Source organism: Corvus moneduloides, chromosome 24, assembly GCF_009650955.1.
Source record: "Corvus moneduloides isolate bCorMon1 chromosome 24, bCorMon1.pri, whole genome shotgun sequence".
NCBI classification, from domain to species: domain Eukaryota; kingdom Metazoa; phylum Chordata; class Aves; order Passeriformes; family Corvidae; genus Corvus; species Corvus moneduloides.
Window position 1 is genome coordinate 4,230,628 of NC_045499.1, and position 14,500 is coordinate 4,245,127.

Sequence of the window (14,500 nt, forward strand, 5' to 3'; positions counted from 1 at the left end):
CCATGCCGAGGATGAGGCTGCTGGACCAGCTGCATCCCTCTGCTGCTGGGAGAGAAGGGAAGGGTCCAGGGGGCTGCTCATCCCTCAGTTCCTGGAGCTAATGCTCCTGCCAGCATGGGGATGGGAAGAGGGGATGGCTCCAGGTGCAAAATAATCGGACATGAGGCGCCTGGAGCCGGGTGGGATTCGTGGGCCACGGGCAGGCTGCAAAGCCAACAGCCAAGGGGTCTTGCCTCGATTTGAGACGTGTGTTTCTCGTAATAAGCCAGCGGATCCTCCTCTTCCTCCTGCACCGGCGCCGTGGACTTCAGCATCTGCGACAGCTGCTTGTTGTTGAGGCTGAGCTGCACGGGGAGAGGGAAAGGGAGAGGATGAGGATCCAGCCAGAAGCTGGCTCTGACTGTTTCCACAACGTGCCTCAACATCTCCCACGGCTGATGAGGTTTTCAGGGAAAAGCAAATGAATTAAAGCTTCCATAGGGGTGCGAGTGCTCCCCGCGGTGACGGACAATCGATTCCCTGCAATAATTACATCCAAGTGCTGCTAATCCACAAATTACAAACCAGTGCTCACAAAACCCCGGGGAAATCATATTCCTGCTGAATCTTGTCGGGATCTGAGGTACCCGGGCAAGGAACAGCAGCAAAGGACTTGGCCCTTCCTTTCTGAAAGGAAGGGGGGAAGTGGGGAAGGGCAGGACCCTCCAGGGCCACCAGTCCGCATCACACCACAACAGGGCACACACACCTGTGGGCTTGTACCTCTGGCTAAAAGGGCATTTAGGTGTCTTTCCCTCTTTAATCCCCTGGGAAACACCAAAATCCATCAAATCCTGAACAACAAAGCCCAGGTGGGCTCAGCAAGGGCTCCTTGCAGCCTCGGGTCAGGGCAGCTCGGGGGGGGGGCTGTGCCTTCATCCCTGAGGTCTCTCCGTACCATGGATGAGATTCCCTCCTCCTCCTCCTCCTGGATTCGCTTCACTGGCTTCAGGAGCTGCTGCAGAGACTTGTTGTGTCGGGAGAGCTGGGAGGGGACAGGGATGGTGACAGTGAGCACAGGCTGGCACGCAGCCACCAGCGGACACAGGAGTGGGACATGAGCACAGGGGGGAGCAGGATGGACAGCGAGCTGTGGCTTTTCCCCACAGTCAAAGGCACATTTGGCTCCCCAGGGAGGCCAATCTGGCTGGAGGAAATGTGCACAAATGTGGAGGAAAATGTGCACAAATGTGGAGGAAAACGTGCAGCCTGTGAGCACAGCCTGGCACATCCCTGCTCTCACAGCTCCCTACCTGCAGCGCCAGGATGTAAATGTTGTGTCCGACTTCCCGGGGAGAAACCTCGGCGTTCTCGCACTCCTCCTCCTGCAGATAAGCCTTCTTGATCACATCCACCTGCAAGGCAGCACGGGCCACTGAGCTCCTCCCCACTCCCTGCTTCCTTCTCCGGCCAGGATTTGAGCAGAAGCAGAAGCAGTGGGGCAGGTGAGGTGGTTCTTGGGTGCAAAGCAGAAACTGCAGCAGGACCCGGGGCACAGGGAGCTCAGCCACGGGCTGGGGGCTCCGTGGGACATTCCCAGTTCCCTCACCAGTTCCTGCGGACGGAGGCTGATGAGGATGCGCTCGGCGTTTTCGCTGTCGTGCCGGCTCTCCATGAGGGCCAGGAGGAGCTTGGAGGCATTGTCCTGGTGAGGAGAGGCCCTTGGTGAGGGGAGCTGTGCCAGGCCACTGCCCAGGGCTTTGGGGTGGGCAGAAATGTCCCATGTCCCTGCCAACTCCCCTGTGCCAGAGGCAGCTGAGTGTGGTAGAGATGCCCCAGCCCTGCCCCACGGAGCCCATCTGATCCCACAGCCGTGGGTCTGACACAGGCAGGGTCCCCTCTACAGTGACCGCCTCGCCCCACAGCACACCCCGTGACCCTGCCAGTGACACACGCAGTGACACACGCAGTGACGCACAGTGACACAGACACTGACAGTGACACGCAGTGACACACGCAGTGACACACGCAGTGACACACGCAGTGACACACACGCAGTGACACACACGCAGTGACACATGCAGAATAACACACACAGGGACACACACAGGGACACACGCAGGGACACACGCAGGGACACGCAGTGACACACGCAGAGTGACACGCAGGGACATGCAGTGACACACACACAGTGACACACATTGACACATGCAGTGACACATGCAGTGACGCACAGTGACACAGACATTGACACACAGTGACACACAGGGATGCGCAGTGACACACACAGTGGCACATGCAGTGCCACACACAGTGACACGCCCAGTGACATGCAGTGACATGCGCACAGTGACGCACAGTGACACGCAGTGACATGCAGTGACACACACAGTGACACGTGCAGTGACACGCGCACAGCGACACACACACAGCGACACATGCAGTGACACGCCGTGACACACACAGTGACACGCGCACAGCAACACATGCAGTGACACGCCATGACACACGTGCAGTGACACGCAGTGACACGCAGTGACACGCAGTGACGCGCATAGTGATGCACAGTGACAAACGCAGTGACACGCGCAGTGACACCCGCAGTGACACCCGCAGTGACGCGCGCAGTGACGCGCGCACAGTGACAGTGATACACGCAGCGACATGCAGTGACACACGTGCAGTGACACACTCACAGTGACACAGTGACACACGCAGTGACATGCGCAGTGACACACGTGCAGTGACACGCAGTGACACATGCAGTGACACCCACAGTGACGCGCACAGTGACGCGCAGTGACACACGTGCAGTGACACACACACAGTGACGTGCAGTGACACAGGTGCAGTGACACAGGTGCAGTGACAGTGACACACGCAGTGACGCACAGTGACACACGTGCAGTGACACGCAGTGACACACGTGCAGTGACACGCGTGCAGTGACGCGTGCAGTGACACGCGCAGTGACATGCGCAGTGACACTCAGTGACACATGCAGTGACACACGTGCAGTGACACACGTGCAGTGACACGCAGTGACACACGTGCAGTGACACACGTGCAGTGACACACGCACAGTGACAGTGACACCCACAGTGACACACGTGCAGTGACACATGCAGTGACACATGCAGTGACACACACACAGTGACAGTGACACACGCAGTGACACACGTGCAGTGACACGCGTGCAGTGACGCACGCCGTGACACGCACACACGTCCCCACCACCCCAGCCCAGGCCTCTGTGCACCTTCAGCTGCAGGACCAGGTCCATCCGGTACTTGCAGAGGGGGCTGATGTCGTTTAGGATCAGGGCTGTGATGATGTCGATCCCGTTGGACTCGTGGGTCACGATGCAGCTCTGGGGGAGTCGGGCAGCGTGTTATCCCACAGATCTCCCAGTCCTCCCAGCTCCACCCTCCAGCACAGCCCTGGTCCAAAACACTGCCCTGCCTGCAGCCCCGACCCTGCCCAATCAGCCCAGGACCCCCAAACCTCCCCTCTCCCTGCAGAGGGCCCCTGAATTATTTCCCCCCCATCTGCATCACCAGCAGCTGGTGACCTGTGCAGGAGCCCTGTGACCTCTGCTGCCCACGTTCTGCTCCTGTTCACACTCTGAACCCGAAACCTGTCCCTGCCTCTGCAGCTTGCCCACACACGTGCCCCCCCAAATCCTCCTCTGATCAGCGATGAGATTTGGGGAATGACCCCCAGGGAGCCCCCGGACCTGGTTCTCGTGGCAGGGCCCCTGGCAGTACTCGGTCAGGGTCTCCAGGGTCTGGGTGATGAGAGCCACGTTGTACTCGTTGATGTAGAGGCCGAGCAGCCCCAGCCCGCCCGTGGTGCTGCCGCACATGATGTCCAAGAACTGCAGCGTCTCACACACCAGGTTGTAGTTGGTTTTGTTGTTCTGGCACCGCAGGAAGTTCTGTGGAGCAGAGCCCAGGAGTGGGGTCCTGATCCCTCTCTCCCCACACCCCTCCAGCTGCAGTTTGAAGGACATTAGGGCTGGGACCACCCCTGTAACCTACAGACCTCAGTCCCACAGCCCCAAATTATCCTCAAGGGATGGTGCATTGCACATGGGGAAGCTGAGGCACAAGAGCTGCTGCTGCCACAGCATTTAGGGGCCAAACTGGGGCAGATCCCAGCCTTCCCCCAGCCCAATCCCACAGCTGACCCCCAGATCCCTGGAGCCCCAGCCCCAACCTGCAGGTCACGGTTGTGGTTCTCGCAGAGCAGCTGCAGGAAGCGCAGGATGGGCTCCATGATCAGCACCGTCACCCCCATCTCGTTGTTCTGGCCCTGCTCGCCGGGGTCGTGGCCCTTGTGGAACCCCGCAGCCATTGGGTACCGCGTGGGGGTGCCAGGCATCAGGAAGGTGTCTCCTCGTCCTACAGGGAATTGTCCCCTCAATCAGCTCAGGCTGTCACTGAGCCACTGCTGGCCTGCCTGAGGGGACAAGGGGACACAGCCCCGTACCTTTGGTGCCAGGGTCTGGCTCGTCCTTGTCCTCGCGGGGCTTGTTGCCAATGTCACTCATGTTCACCGACACCGTGGACTTCGTCTCCTGCTGCGCCTTCTTCATCCGGTCGTGCAGAACCTTGAAGAACTTCTCGGACTTCTTGTCACTCGTCATGAGGTTGTAAAAGGATTTCTGGTAAAAGGATACTCGTTCAGGTCCCCACCACAGGGTCCAAAGTGTCCCTGCCTGTCCCTCAGAGCAGCAGCCTCAGCACTCCAGACCTACTCCAGGACAACCTGGGTTTTGCCTGGAGCCCCACTGGGCTTGGCACACACAATTTTTCAGCTTCCCTGTGGCAACGGGTTTGGGATAACCCCTGCAGTCCCCCACAAGAGCTGCAGCCCTGAGCCATTGTAGGAATTCCCGGCAGAGGGCATCAGCAGAACTCCAGAAACAACCTGGAACCACCTGCCCCTCCCGCAGCCTCCAGCCGTGGAGCTGGGAAACTCAAATCATCAGACTTCAGCACTATCAGGAGGTATTTTGGCCAAACCCATTGCCCAGGGCTGAGCACTGGACCCTCACCCTGCCCACATCAACCCCTGGCTGCCCAATCCCCCTCAGCACCTGGATCTCGGTGTTGCCGCCGTCCAGCAGGCGGATGGCCAGCAGGATGCTCTCCTGGAAGATCTTCTCGTTCTTGGTGTTCATGATGAGGTCAGCCACCAACTTGGTGGCCCCTTCACGGTCCAGCCGGCACTGGACAGCAGCAATGGCTGACCAGTCCTGGTCCTGGCCTGTGTGAGAGGACAGAGGGGTGTGATGCTGTGGTAGCACAGAGCCAGCACAGCTGCACCACTGCCGGGGCATCTCAGTGCCATCCCTTCACCTCCCCAAATCCTCTGCTCCTGTGCAAGTGGGAAAGTGGCAACCAGCCACCGACCTGGTCCCATCACGGCTTGGGAGCCGGGAATTTGAGGTATCTGGGAGCAGGAAAAGAGGGGAAGGGGCAGGAGAGGGGCACTCACCTCCCCCAGCAGCGTCCCCCATCTCCCCCTTGGAGCTGGACCTCTTGTTCTGCAGGTAATTGTTCATGAGCGTTTTCCGCAGCAGGTTGCCCTGCCAAGGCAAACAAACGTCACCAGCGTCCCCATGCCAAGGCCGGGGCCAGGGCAGAACTGGCCAAGCACCCCTGGGTGCCCAGGGAGGGCTCTGCCAGCCTGGGAGCGTGGACACGGCTCACGGTGCTCACCCTCTCTCCGTACTTGTTCCTCTTCACCAGCATCTGCTGCAGCGTCCTCAGCACCTTGATGCAGAGCTTCTCCTCCGTCTCCATGAGGTCCTTGGTGTGCTGCACCAGCCTGGCACAGCAAAGCCATTGTCACCCAGCTGGGAGGGACCCGGGGATCCCTGAGGGAACCACCCCCAGCACCCCTCAGGGCTGCGGGCACGCAGGAGGTGATGCCGTGATGATTTTTTGCCTTTTCTTTTTATATACCTTTATGTATTCTCAGTATTCTTGACATACATACTTACAATTCTTTAAACCTGATATCTTAACGTAGTGCTAGTATTCGACCGGGCCAAAAACCCAAACATCCTAAAAACTTCACAGTTAAAAACCAGAAAACCTTATGCTATCTTAAGAAACCAAGGTTCTCTCTGGAACAGAACAGATTCTATAAACTAAAATTAAGCCCATCTGGAGAAAAAATACTTTAAAATAGAGAGATGTCACGCCATTCATTTAAACCTCTCACTGAAGAATCTTTGTCAAATACGCTAATTTGCGAAGTCTATAAAATCATGTACACAATCTACCGTGTGAGTACATTTCGACATATTCCCCCTTGACAAATTGTTACACCATAAAAATCCTTATTAAAAACCGAGGTAAAAACCCTTTTATCCCTTAACTGTATCTAACTCTTAATTCTAACACCAAGGAAAAGGCATCACAGGGATGCACAGCCCACTCAGGATGAGGATCCCAAACCCTTCCCAGCACCCCCAGGGCAATCCCAAACCCCCCTCACTTGGACAGGAACCCCCCGCTCTCGCAGCGCTGGAACGCCTCCGTCCCCTCCATGAAGAGCAGCTCCGGCCGGTGCAGGACGTCCACCAGCACGGACAGCTCGGCCTCCACCAGCGGCTTCAAGCGATCCTCCAGGGCGTTGATGATGTCCTGCAAGCCACAGCACCCCCCTTTAGAGCCAGGGGACACACGGCAGAGGGACCCTGCAACCCTGAGCCCCGCCACGCCCTGCCCCGCACCTGCAGCTTCTCGATGATGTTCTTGTAGTCCCACTGGTTGGGGGTGGCGGACACGCGGGGGAAGGTGCGCGTGGCCGCCTTGTAGCTCGAGGTGTTCCTCTGCACCGTGCTGGTGGAGCTGCTGTTGAGCAGGGAGCTCACGTGGGCGTCCAGGTCCATGGGCAGCGCGATGGAGCGGCTCTTGGCTGCGGGACACGGGCATGGGGTTGGGACAGCCACGACCCAGCTGAGTCTCACCGCCCTGCCCGGGCACCCCTTCGCCAGCGTTCACCTCATTTGCAGCAGAGATTTGGGGTAAATACACGCCTAAACTCCTGCAGGCCAGTGAGGGCGGAGTGTTCCCACATATCCCAACACCCACAGCCCCATACGGGGTGGAAACAGGCTCCAGTTTTTTGGTTGGGAAAGCCCAGCGTGGGGAGGTTGTAAGCACCCTGCCTGGAATTCCAAAGGGAAATCCCCACCCAGAGCCCAACCAGCAGCAATCCTTTCCACGATGACTCAGAGCTAGCAGCTCTCAGCCTGAGTCAGGCAGCTGCACGCCGAGGGCAAAGTCCTGGCCAGGGAAAACCACTGTCAGTGTTGGCTCTGTGTCCAGGCAGGGACACACCAGGGAGCTCCCAGCCAAGCCCAGGCTCTGGTTATCCCCACATTATCTTGGGCATGCTGAGACGAAGCTCAAAACAAAGCAAATCCCGGAGCCAAACGTGCCCATCCATCCCCAGCTGGCAGCCCCTCACCGCGGCGTCCTGCCACCCCCACAGGAGGGACAGCGTGTCCTGCTCGCCGCTGGGCAGAGACAGCCCAGGGTGGCTGTGTCCCCTGTCCCCTGGGCACGGCGATGGCTCCTTACCGACCATGGCCAGTGTGCGGATGCAGGACTCCACCGAGCTCTTGTGCTGCTGCTGCAGCCACGGACACTCCAGCAGCCTCATGGTGGACTGGAGAAGCTGCACCACGATGGTCTGGTGGGTCTGGAGGAGACAGAAATGTCAGCACACGTGTTCAGACCATATTTTGGGGGGCTGGCTTAGCCACTGTCCTCCCTCTGCCACCCTGCCCACCCCCGGTCACCTGCAGCGAGGTGCTGTTCTCCGAGAAGGGCGAGCTGAAGAACGCGTTGATGGTGTCCAGCACCACCGTCAGCACGTACTTCTCCAGGGTGGCGTCCGGCAGGCGCTTCTCCCGCTTCTTGCACATCTGTGAGGACAGGGAGGATGCTGATGGCACCGGGGCGAGCTCATGTCTGCCCAGAGGCTGCTGGGACCATGTCCAGCTGAAGGACGTGGCCGGTGGCACAGCTCCTTGGTCACGCCAGAGAGCCCTGAGCGCTCCCCAGCCCCACAAGTGACAGCCACAAGGGTCCCCACAGTGCCCAAGCCCCACAGGGTCTTGGTGACACCACCCTGTCCCCATCCAAGCCACCGCTGCCGTGTCACTGCCACCCAACCCTCCCCACGCACCTGGGCCATGTCCAGGGTGAAGTTCTCGAAGAGGGTCCAGATGTGGTTGCTGGTGTAGATCTCCTTCATCTCCACCTCCGTGTCCACGTAGCAGTGGTTGACAAAGTTCACGTAGGCCATCTTCACCTGCCGGGGAGGGGGAAAGGGGCAGGGACACCGTCACGGGACAATCAGTGCAGAGCCCTGGTGTCCTCCTGGCTGCCACCCCGTACCTCCGTGATGCAGTCCTCGTGTGTCACCACCCGCACCACGTCCTCCAGGGGCAGCAGGGACGTGCACTTGATCTCAGTGTAGACGTTCTTGCCCTCGGCGCAGGCAGCCAGCAGGTCCACCAGGGAGATGTGGTACATCAGGGGGCTGTTCTCCTCCACCCCGTCCCTGGCTGCCGTCATCATCTCCAGCAGCGTGGCCAGCGAAGCCTTGTCGTTGTAGAAAACCACCACGTCGTCCCCGGCATTGGTGAGCTGCAGGGAAGGGTCAGTGCTCAGTGGTCACCACTCTGAAAAAGGAGGGTCAGAAACCTCCGAGGCCAAGGGTGCCCCCTCTGCAGTGGGGGATGAGCAGCAGTGACCAGGAAGGGGAACAGGGATTTGTGTTTACGGGGAAAACCAGGCATTTTCAGTGCAATCAGAAATTGTGGGACTCCCAGACTGGCTCTTGGACCTTGCACTGAGCACCTGGAGCTGGCTGATGGCCACTCAAGATAGCCACCAGCACTGGGGCTGGCTGGTTCCTGGGAGCACCCAGCACGGCTGGAAGGCTCTTCTCAAGGAAGAAGCCAAAGGTGCAGGTTCCAAGAGCCATGCCCTGCTTCCCCCCACCTCCTGCCCCACAGGAGAGGTCCTCACCTCAGTCATGATCATGTCCTGGCACTTCTTGACGTACTTGCCCTCGGCCTTGATGATGGTATGCAGGAAGTCGAGGTACTGGACGTGGCGGCCGTGGGTGGCCACGCAGTGGATGAAGTGCTGCGGCACCGTCTCGTTGATCTCGGAGCACAGCTGGTAGTTGTTGAGGAAGATGTGCTGCATCGTCTCTGCCTCCAGCAGCTGGGGACAAGGGGCAGAGTGAGGTCAGGGGGTTGCAGGAACTGTCCCCAACTCCTGCCCTGCCTGGTGTCTCCTCCTGGCTTTCCCATCCCATGCTCTCAGCCCCGGGAGCGCTGCCGAATTCCCTCCCTGTGCTGCAGCCTCCAGCCACCCCTCGGTGCCCTCTCCTTACCCCCGGGGTCAGGAACAGGTTGAGGTGTTTGTGCAGCAGGGCCTGGTTCTCCTGGTTGCCAGCACAAAACTTCTGCAGGAACTGGTGGGTGAACTTGAGGATCTCCATCATCTTGGCATCGCCCTGAGGAAGGGACAGAGGAGAAACACGCGGAGCTGGGAGGGATGAGAGTGGCAGGAGGCCACTCAGGGGGGTCCCCACGTGCCCCCTTTGCCCTGGGTGCTCAGGACCAGTCAGGTCCTGCCCACCCACCCACCTACCTTCTCATAGGGGATCTGCAGCAGGTCCAGCATCACTTTGTGGGCATCCATGTTCTTCAGCAGGCGCTGCTGCTTCTTGCGCACCTGCTCCCCCACCCCGCACATCTTGTTGAGCCGCTCCAGGATCTGGGGACAGAGGGACCACGGTGGGCAGGGGCTGAGCCTGGAGCCACTCGGGATGGCCACCAGCACTGGGGCTGGTTTGCATTCCAGATGTTCCCTCCATAATTCCAGGTGTTCCCTGCTTTGCTCACAAATCTTGGCACCCCCTCAGGAATCCTCCCCACAGAGCCCTCGTAGCTGTCACCCACCCAGTTCCCCCCAGCCCCCCCAGTGCAGGGATGTGGCAGCTTTTCCCTATGCTGAGCTGGCAGGAGCAAGCCAGGCTTGGACTTGTTTCTACTGAAGCATAGGAGAACTTGGAAATCCTCGACAGGATTTCATCCCTTCCCTTCCTGCCGGTGCACCCAGGATGTGCCTCTAGGAACAGCCCCAAGGATGGGGTTTGGTCTCACTCACCCCCTTCACTATCTGGTAGTTCTCGCTGCTCTTCTCTCCCGGAGCAATGACCTCCTCGTCGGCACCGTGCTGGAAGGGGACACAACAGCACCGGGGTCACACTGTGCCCCTCCAGTTACACCCCACAGGGCCCTCCTGGAGCCTCCTGTCCAGGGACAGGGGTGCACAGCCCTCTGAGGTGTGTTGGATTAAGGTGAGCTGCTCTGCTGCCTCCCATTGCTTTCCCACCCTGGATCCCAGGGCCTTGCTCAGGGCTCTCACCTCCTTCTTCTCCTTCTTGTTCCCCTCTCCTGTGCTGTCCCCTTTGGTGCTGCCCTTCTTGTCCACCCAGAGCTCTGATTTCTCCACCATCGTGCGGAGTTTGTCGAGCTCCGACTTGATCACCTTGTAGTTCTCCACGTCCTGGGCTGAGATCAGGAGCTGGACCTGCAGCGACATTCCCAGGGGCTTCCAGCTCAGGGCACAAATCCCAGATCTCCCTCCCAAGGAAAGGGCCAGGATCCACCCCACGTCCCCCCACCCACACCAGGTGTGGGGTGCCCCAGGTGCCCTCAGTGTCACCTGTTTGAAGGTGTGCAGGACCTCCTGCCTCTGGCTGAAGTGCTTGAAGAGGAGCTGCAGGGAGCCGGAGATGAGCGGGGGGTAGTCGTGCATGGTCAGGTGGATCAGCACCCGCAGGAACATCCTCCCTCCCTCGTCATCCACCTCCAACATGCTGCTCGACTTCCTGCAGCAGGGTGGAAGTGCTGGGTGTTAACACAAAGCTCAGGGGCTGATGGGGATGGCTGTGGTGGCCTTTAGAGCTTCCTCCTCCTCATCACCTGCAGCTCCCAGCCTGGGAGGGATGGACAGGAGGGGAAGGGCCCTATGGCCAGGGGAACTCTGGGGGGCAGGGACTCACCCCACACCGAACATGGCCTCGGCGTGCTCCCCGATCCGGTCCAGGTTCATGGCTGCGGCTGCAGGGAGAGGGGAGGGAGTGAAAAGGGTGGACAACACCACCCTGTGCCTTGGCAGGAACCCACAGGAACCAACCCAGCTCCCTGATCCTGTTCCCAGCATCCTCATCCCACCAAAACACAAACTCCATCCCTCCCTGCACCCTGTGCCAGCAGCAGCTGCTGGAGATGCCACCTCTGCTGGAGATGTCGCCTCTGTTCCCCTGTGTCCTCCCAGCCTGTGGGGTTTGCTGAGCTGGGGGTGAACCAGGAGCAAAATGGGAGAGTTACTTGTGGAGTCGAAGGCGGGAGCTGTCCCGTCGGCCGCGCTGTCCTGCATGGGGTAAACCTCCACAAACTCCTTCTTGAAGACGGAGAGCAGGTAGGAGATCCTGTAGTCCAGCCGCACGTTCAGGATGAACTGGAAGCAGCAGGGAAGGAGAAACCAGAAGTGACTGAGTGCCCTCTTCGTGCCAGCTGTCCCCCGTCAGAAGATCACATTACACACCCCCATCCCACCTCTCCTTCGGCTCCAACCTGCAAGATCTCCAGGATCTTCAGCTTGGTCTCCATCACCACAATGTTCTCGTTCTCAATGCTCCTCCCTCTGTCCACTTGCTCTGGGGCAGAGCCGGCGCTGAGGCTGGGGGGGCTGAAGATGGACTGTTTCCTGCTCAGCACCATGGTGGACATCATCTGCCCCACGCCCTGGATCGACCTCCGCACGTTCTTCCCTGCGGAGGCAGCCACAGTTAGCGTGGGTGGAGAGGGAGGTGGCAGAGGAGCAAGGAAGGATCTGCTTGGACTGGAAAATGCCGTAGATTTAATCAGAGAATGAGCAGAAGGCACCAAACATTTCTTTTGGCATGGCCAAGGGCTCACCACCTCATGTTCTGGTGCACACCCAGCCACGTCAGCAAACCAGTGTCTGGTTTCCTTGCCACCAAAACCGGAAAGCAGTGGGCAGACCACGGGAAACACTGGGCAGACCATGGGAAACACTTGCCTGGCCATGGCCAGGGACTCACCTGTCACCTCGTCATTGTAGACTGCCTGCATCATCAGCTGGGGGTTCTGGACGCAGTCGATGATGCCCAGCAGGGTCCGTGTCAGGCGCAGCAACTCACTGAAGCTGTAGAAGCCGAAGTAGATGAGGTTGTGGGCAAGGCTGACGACCTGAGGAAGGACAAAGCAGCTCCAGACCTCGCCCTGCTTGGGGCTGAGCAGGAGAATCCAGAGTGAAGACAGGGACATTGCAGGGGCAGCCAGGCTGTGTCACACCCTGCAAGGTGCCGGTGGCACCGGCAGCGCCCGCACCTCGAAGGTGAGCTTGTTCTTCTCCTCGTTGGCGAAGGGCACGGCCTCGCTCACCACGTTGTTGAGATAGTCCTCCACGAACTCCATGGTGCTGGCAAACTTGTTCTTCTTGTCGTCGCGCGAGACGTTGAGGTTGGAGTCGTAGCTGCGGGGGGCACACGTCGGGGTGAGCTGGGGACAGCGAGTGTCCTCACACCCAGCTGGCAGGAGCGCTGCCCAGGCAGCTCCTGAGCCACCGTGACCAGCAGCGATGCTGCGGCAGATGGAACCCACTTCCTTCTGATGCCTCAGACCTTCCCAGGTCACTCCACAAACGCTCCCCTGCCACGGTATGTGCCATCCCCTGTCCTGCCCTGTCCCTCAAAGCCACCCCCAGCCCCAGTGTGTCTCACTCTTTGATGGTGATGGCCGTGGGGATCTCCGTCCAGAGCCGTGCAAACTTCACGGGCATCACCAGCTCCTGGGGGTCCCTGTCCACGTGCACGTGCAGCATGAGGTGGCAGAAGGAGGCGCGCAGGTCGAAGGGCAGCATCTCATCTGCCATGCACAGGAAGATCAGGTCCACCCCCAGCTGCTGGGAGATCTCCTTGATGGCCAGGTACTGGCGGTCCAGGCACATGCGGGCAAAGAGCTTCAGCTGGTACCTGCCCAGGGGTGAGGGGGAGAGGGAGTGAGGCCGTGCAACCCTCACGGCCTCACCTGCAGAGGAGGTGCCACAGGAGTGTCACCTGTAGTAGCTGAGGACGTTCTCGTCGTGGGCATTGCCAGCCCGGGCCTCCTGCGCCAGCTGCCGGATGCTTTTCTCGTGGTGGTCGTTGTTCTTGTCCGTCCAGGTGAGCCAGACCTCCTCCTCCGAGTACTCGATGCTCAGGTACTCATGGGTCTGGGACATCTCCTTCACCGGCCTCAGCCTGGGACAGGAAAGGACAAATCTGGAGATGCTCCCATGGATGGAGGGGCTGCACCTCAAGGGGTGACAGGGCTGCAGTGGGACCAGGCCCACCCTGTAGTGGGTTTGTTGTAGGGTGGGGAGAAGGTGTTTTTAAGGGTTTTATTTTACTTCTCATTATCCTGCTCTGATTTAGGTAGGAATAAACTTAATTCATATCTCTAATTAGAGCCTGTTTCGGCCGTGATGGCATTTGATGAGGGACCTCTCTTGGGCCTTATCCCAACCCATGAACCCTTCATTAAATTTTCTCTCCTCTGCCCAGCTGTGGAGGTGAGTGAGTGAGAGGCTTTGGTAGCTGCCTGACATCCAACCCATGACAAACCCCAATGTGAAAAACCTCTCCCTTGGCCACTCACTCGGTTTTGATGAGGATGTCGCTGTTCTTCGAGTCCAGGACGCACTTGCAGATCAGCTCCTGGGTGACGGGGATGGCGATGTGGTTGGACACGCAGAGATCCGAGAGATAATCCAGAAACCTGCCGGGGAGAGGCAGTTCTGCCGTGAGGGGGGGGATCCCCAGGGCTCCCTTTTTTCCCCTCACACCCCGCAGAGACCCCACACGCACCGTGGCTCGCGGTTCTTGCGCACCAGGCTGACGAAGGTCTCCACCTCGGTCTTGGTGATGTGCTTCTCCAGCAGCTTGCGGTTGTTGTGCAGCAGGGCCGTGATGGTGTCCTCGGCCAGGATGTCGTAGCCGATCTGCGACTGCATCATTCCGAACTGCTTGGCAATGTGCTCCTGCAGCGGGCAGGGAGGGGCTGTCAGCGACGTCCCCCTGCCCCACTGGGACTGTGGCAGCCCCCCAAGGCTCCCCAGCACGGTGGCGGGATGAGGAGTCACCCCCCCGGCACCTGGTTCTTGCGGTAATCCTCCTGGGAATGCCGGAGCACGCGGTAGCACAGGCGGAACATGTACTGGTAGGGAGCGTTCTTCTGGTCTGACAGCTCTTCCAGCCTCACCAGGGGCCCTTCCCCGCCCTTGTCCTTGAAGGGGGCCTTCAGGATCCCAAAGATCTGCCCAAGAGCAGAGGTCAGTGCTGTGTCCTGCTCCACACCATCCCCCCGTGCATGGCTGGACACCACGGCATGAACTGGAGGCCAGAC

At 59.4% G+C, this 14,500-nt stretch overlaps 1 protein-coding gene across 2 annotated transcripts in view; it reads right to left on the reverse strand.

The window, feature by feature from the left end:
- ITPR3 (inositol 1,4,5-trisphosphate receptor type 3) overlaps nt 1–14,500 on the reverse strand; it is a 38,726-nt gene that overhangs the window by 6,978 nt on the left and 17,248 nt on the right. For both annotated transcript variants that reach the window (XM_032132959.1, XM_032132958.1), the window contains 33 exons: nt 14,249–14,410; nt 13,963–14,135; nt 13,754–13,873; nt 13,174–13,356; nt 12,838–13,089; nt 12,446–12,590; nt 12,157–12,304; nt 11,666–11,862; nt 11,420–11,549; nt 11,092–11,149; nt 10,752–10,917; nt 10,452–10,616; nt 10,191–10,259; nt 9,672–9,797; nt 9,412–9,534; nt 9,039–9,239; nt 8,403–8,654; nt 8,191–8,316; nt 7,802–7,927; nt 7,581–7,701; nt 6,728–6,912; nt 6,490–6,638; nt 5,706–5,814; nt 5,482–5,572; nt 5,081–5,250; nt 4,471–4,645; nt 4,198–4,382; nt 3,716–3,916; nt 3,239–3,349; nt 1,589–1,684; nt 1,293–1,394; nt 938–1,024; nt 234–344 (listed from right to left, as the gene is read on the reverse strand). In XM_032132959.1, the coding sequence (XP_031988850.1) occupies nt 234–344; nt 938–1,024; nt 1,293–1,394; nt 1,589–1,684; nt 3,239–3,349; nt 3,716–3,916; nt 4,198–4,382; nt 4,471–4,645; nt 5,081–5,250; nt 5,482–5,572; nt 5,706–5,814; nt 6,490–6,638; nt 6,728–6,912; nt 7,581–7,701; nt 7,802–7,927; nt 8,191–8,316; nt 8,403–8,654; nt 9,039–9,239; nt 9,412–9,534; nt 9,672–9,797; nt 10,191–10,259; nt 10,452–10,616; nt 10,752–10,917; nt 11,092–11,149; nt 11,420–11,549; nt 11,666–11,862; nt 12,157–12,304; nt 12,446–12,590; nt 12,838–13,089; nt 13,174–13,356; nt 13,754–13,873; nt 13,963–14,135; nt 14,249–14,410 (4,815 nt within the window). The remainder of the gene's footprint in view (nt 1–233; nt 345–937; nt 1,025–1,292; nt 1,395–1,588; nt 1,685–3,238; nt 3,350–3,715; nt 3,917–4,197; nt 4,383–4,470; nt 4,646–5,080; nt 5,251–5,481; nt 5,573–5,705; nt 5,815–6,489; nt 6,639–6,727; nt 6,913–7,580; nt 7,702–7,801; nt 7,928–8,190; nt 8,317–8,402; nt 8,655–9,038; nt 9,240–9,411; nt 9,535–9,671; nt 9,798–10,190; nt 10,260–10,451; nt 10,617–10,751; nt 10,918–11,091; nt 11,150–11,419; nt 11,550–11,665; nt 11,863–12,156; nt 12,305–12,445; nt 12,591–12,837; nt 13,090–13,173; nt 13,357–13,753; nt 13,874–13,962; nt 14,136–14,248; nt 14,411–14,500) is intronic.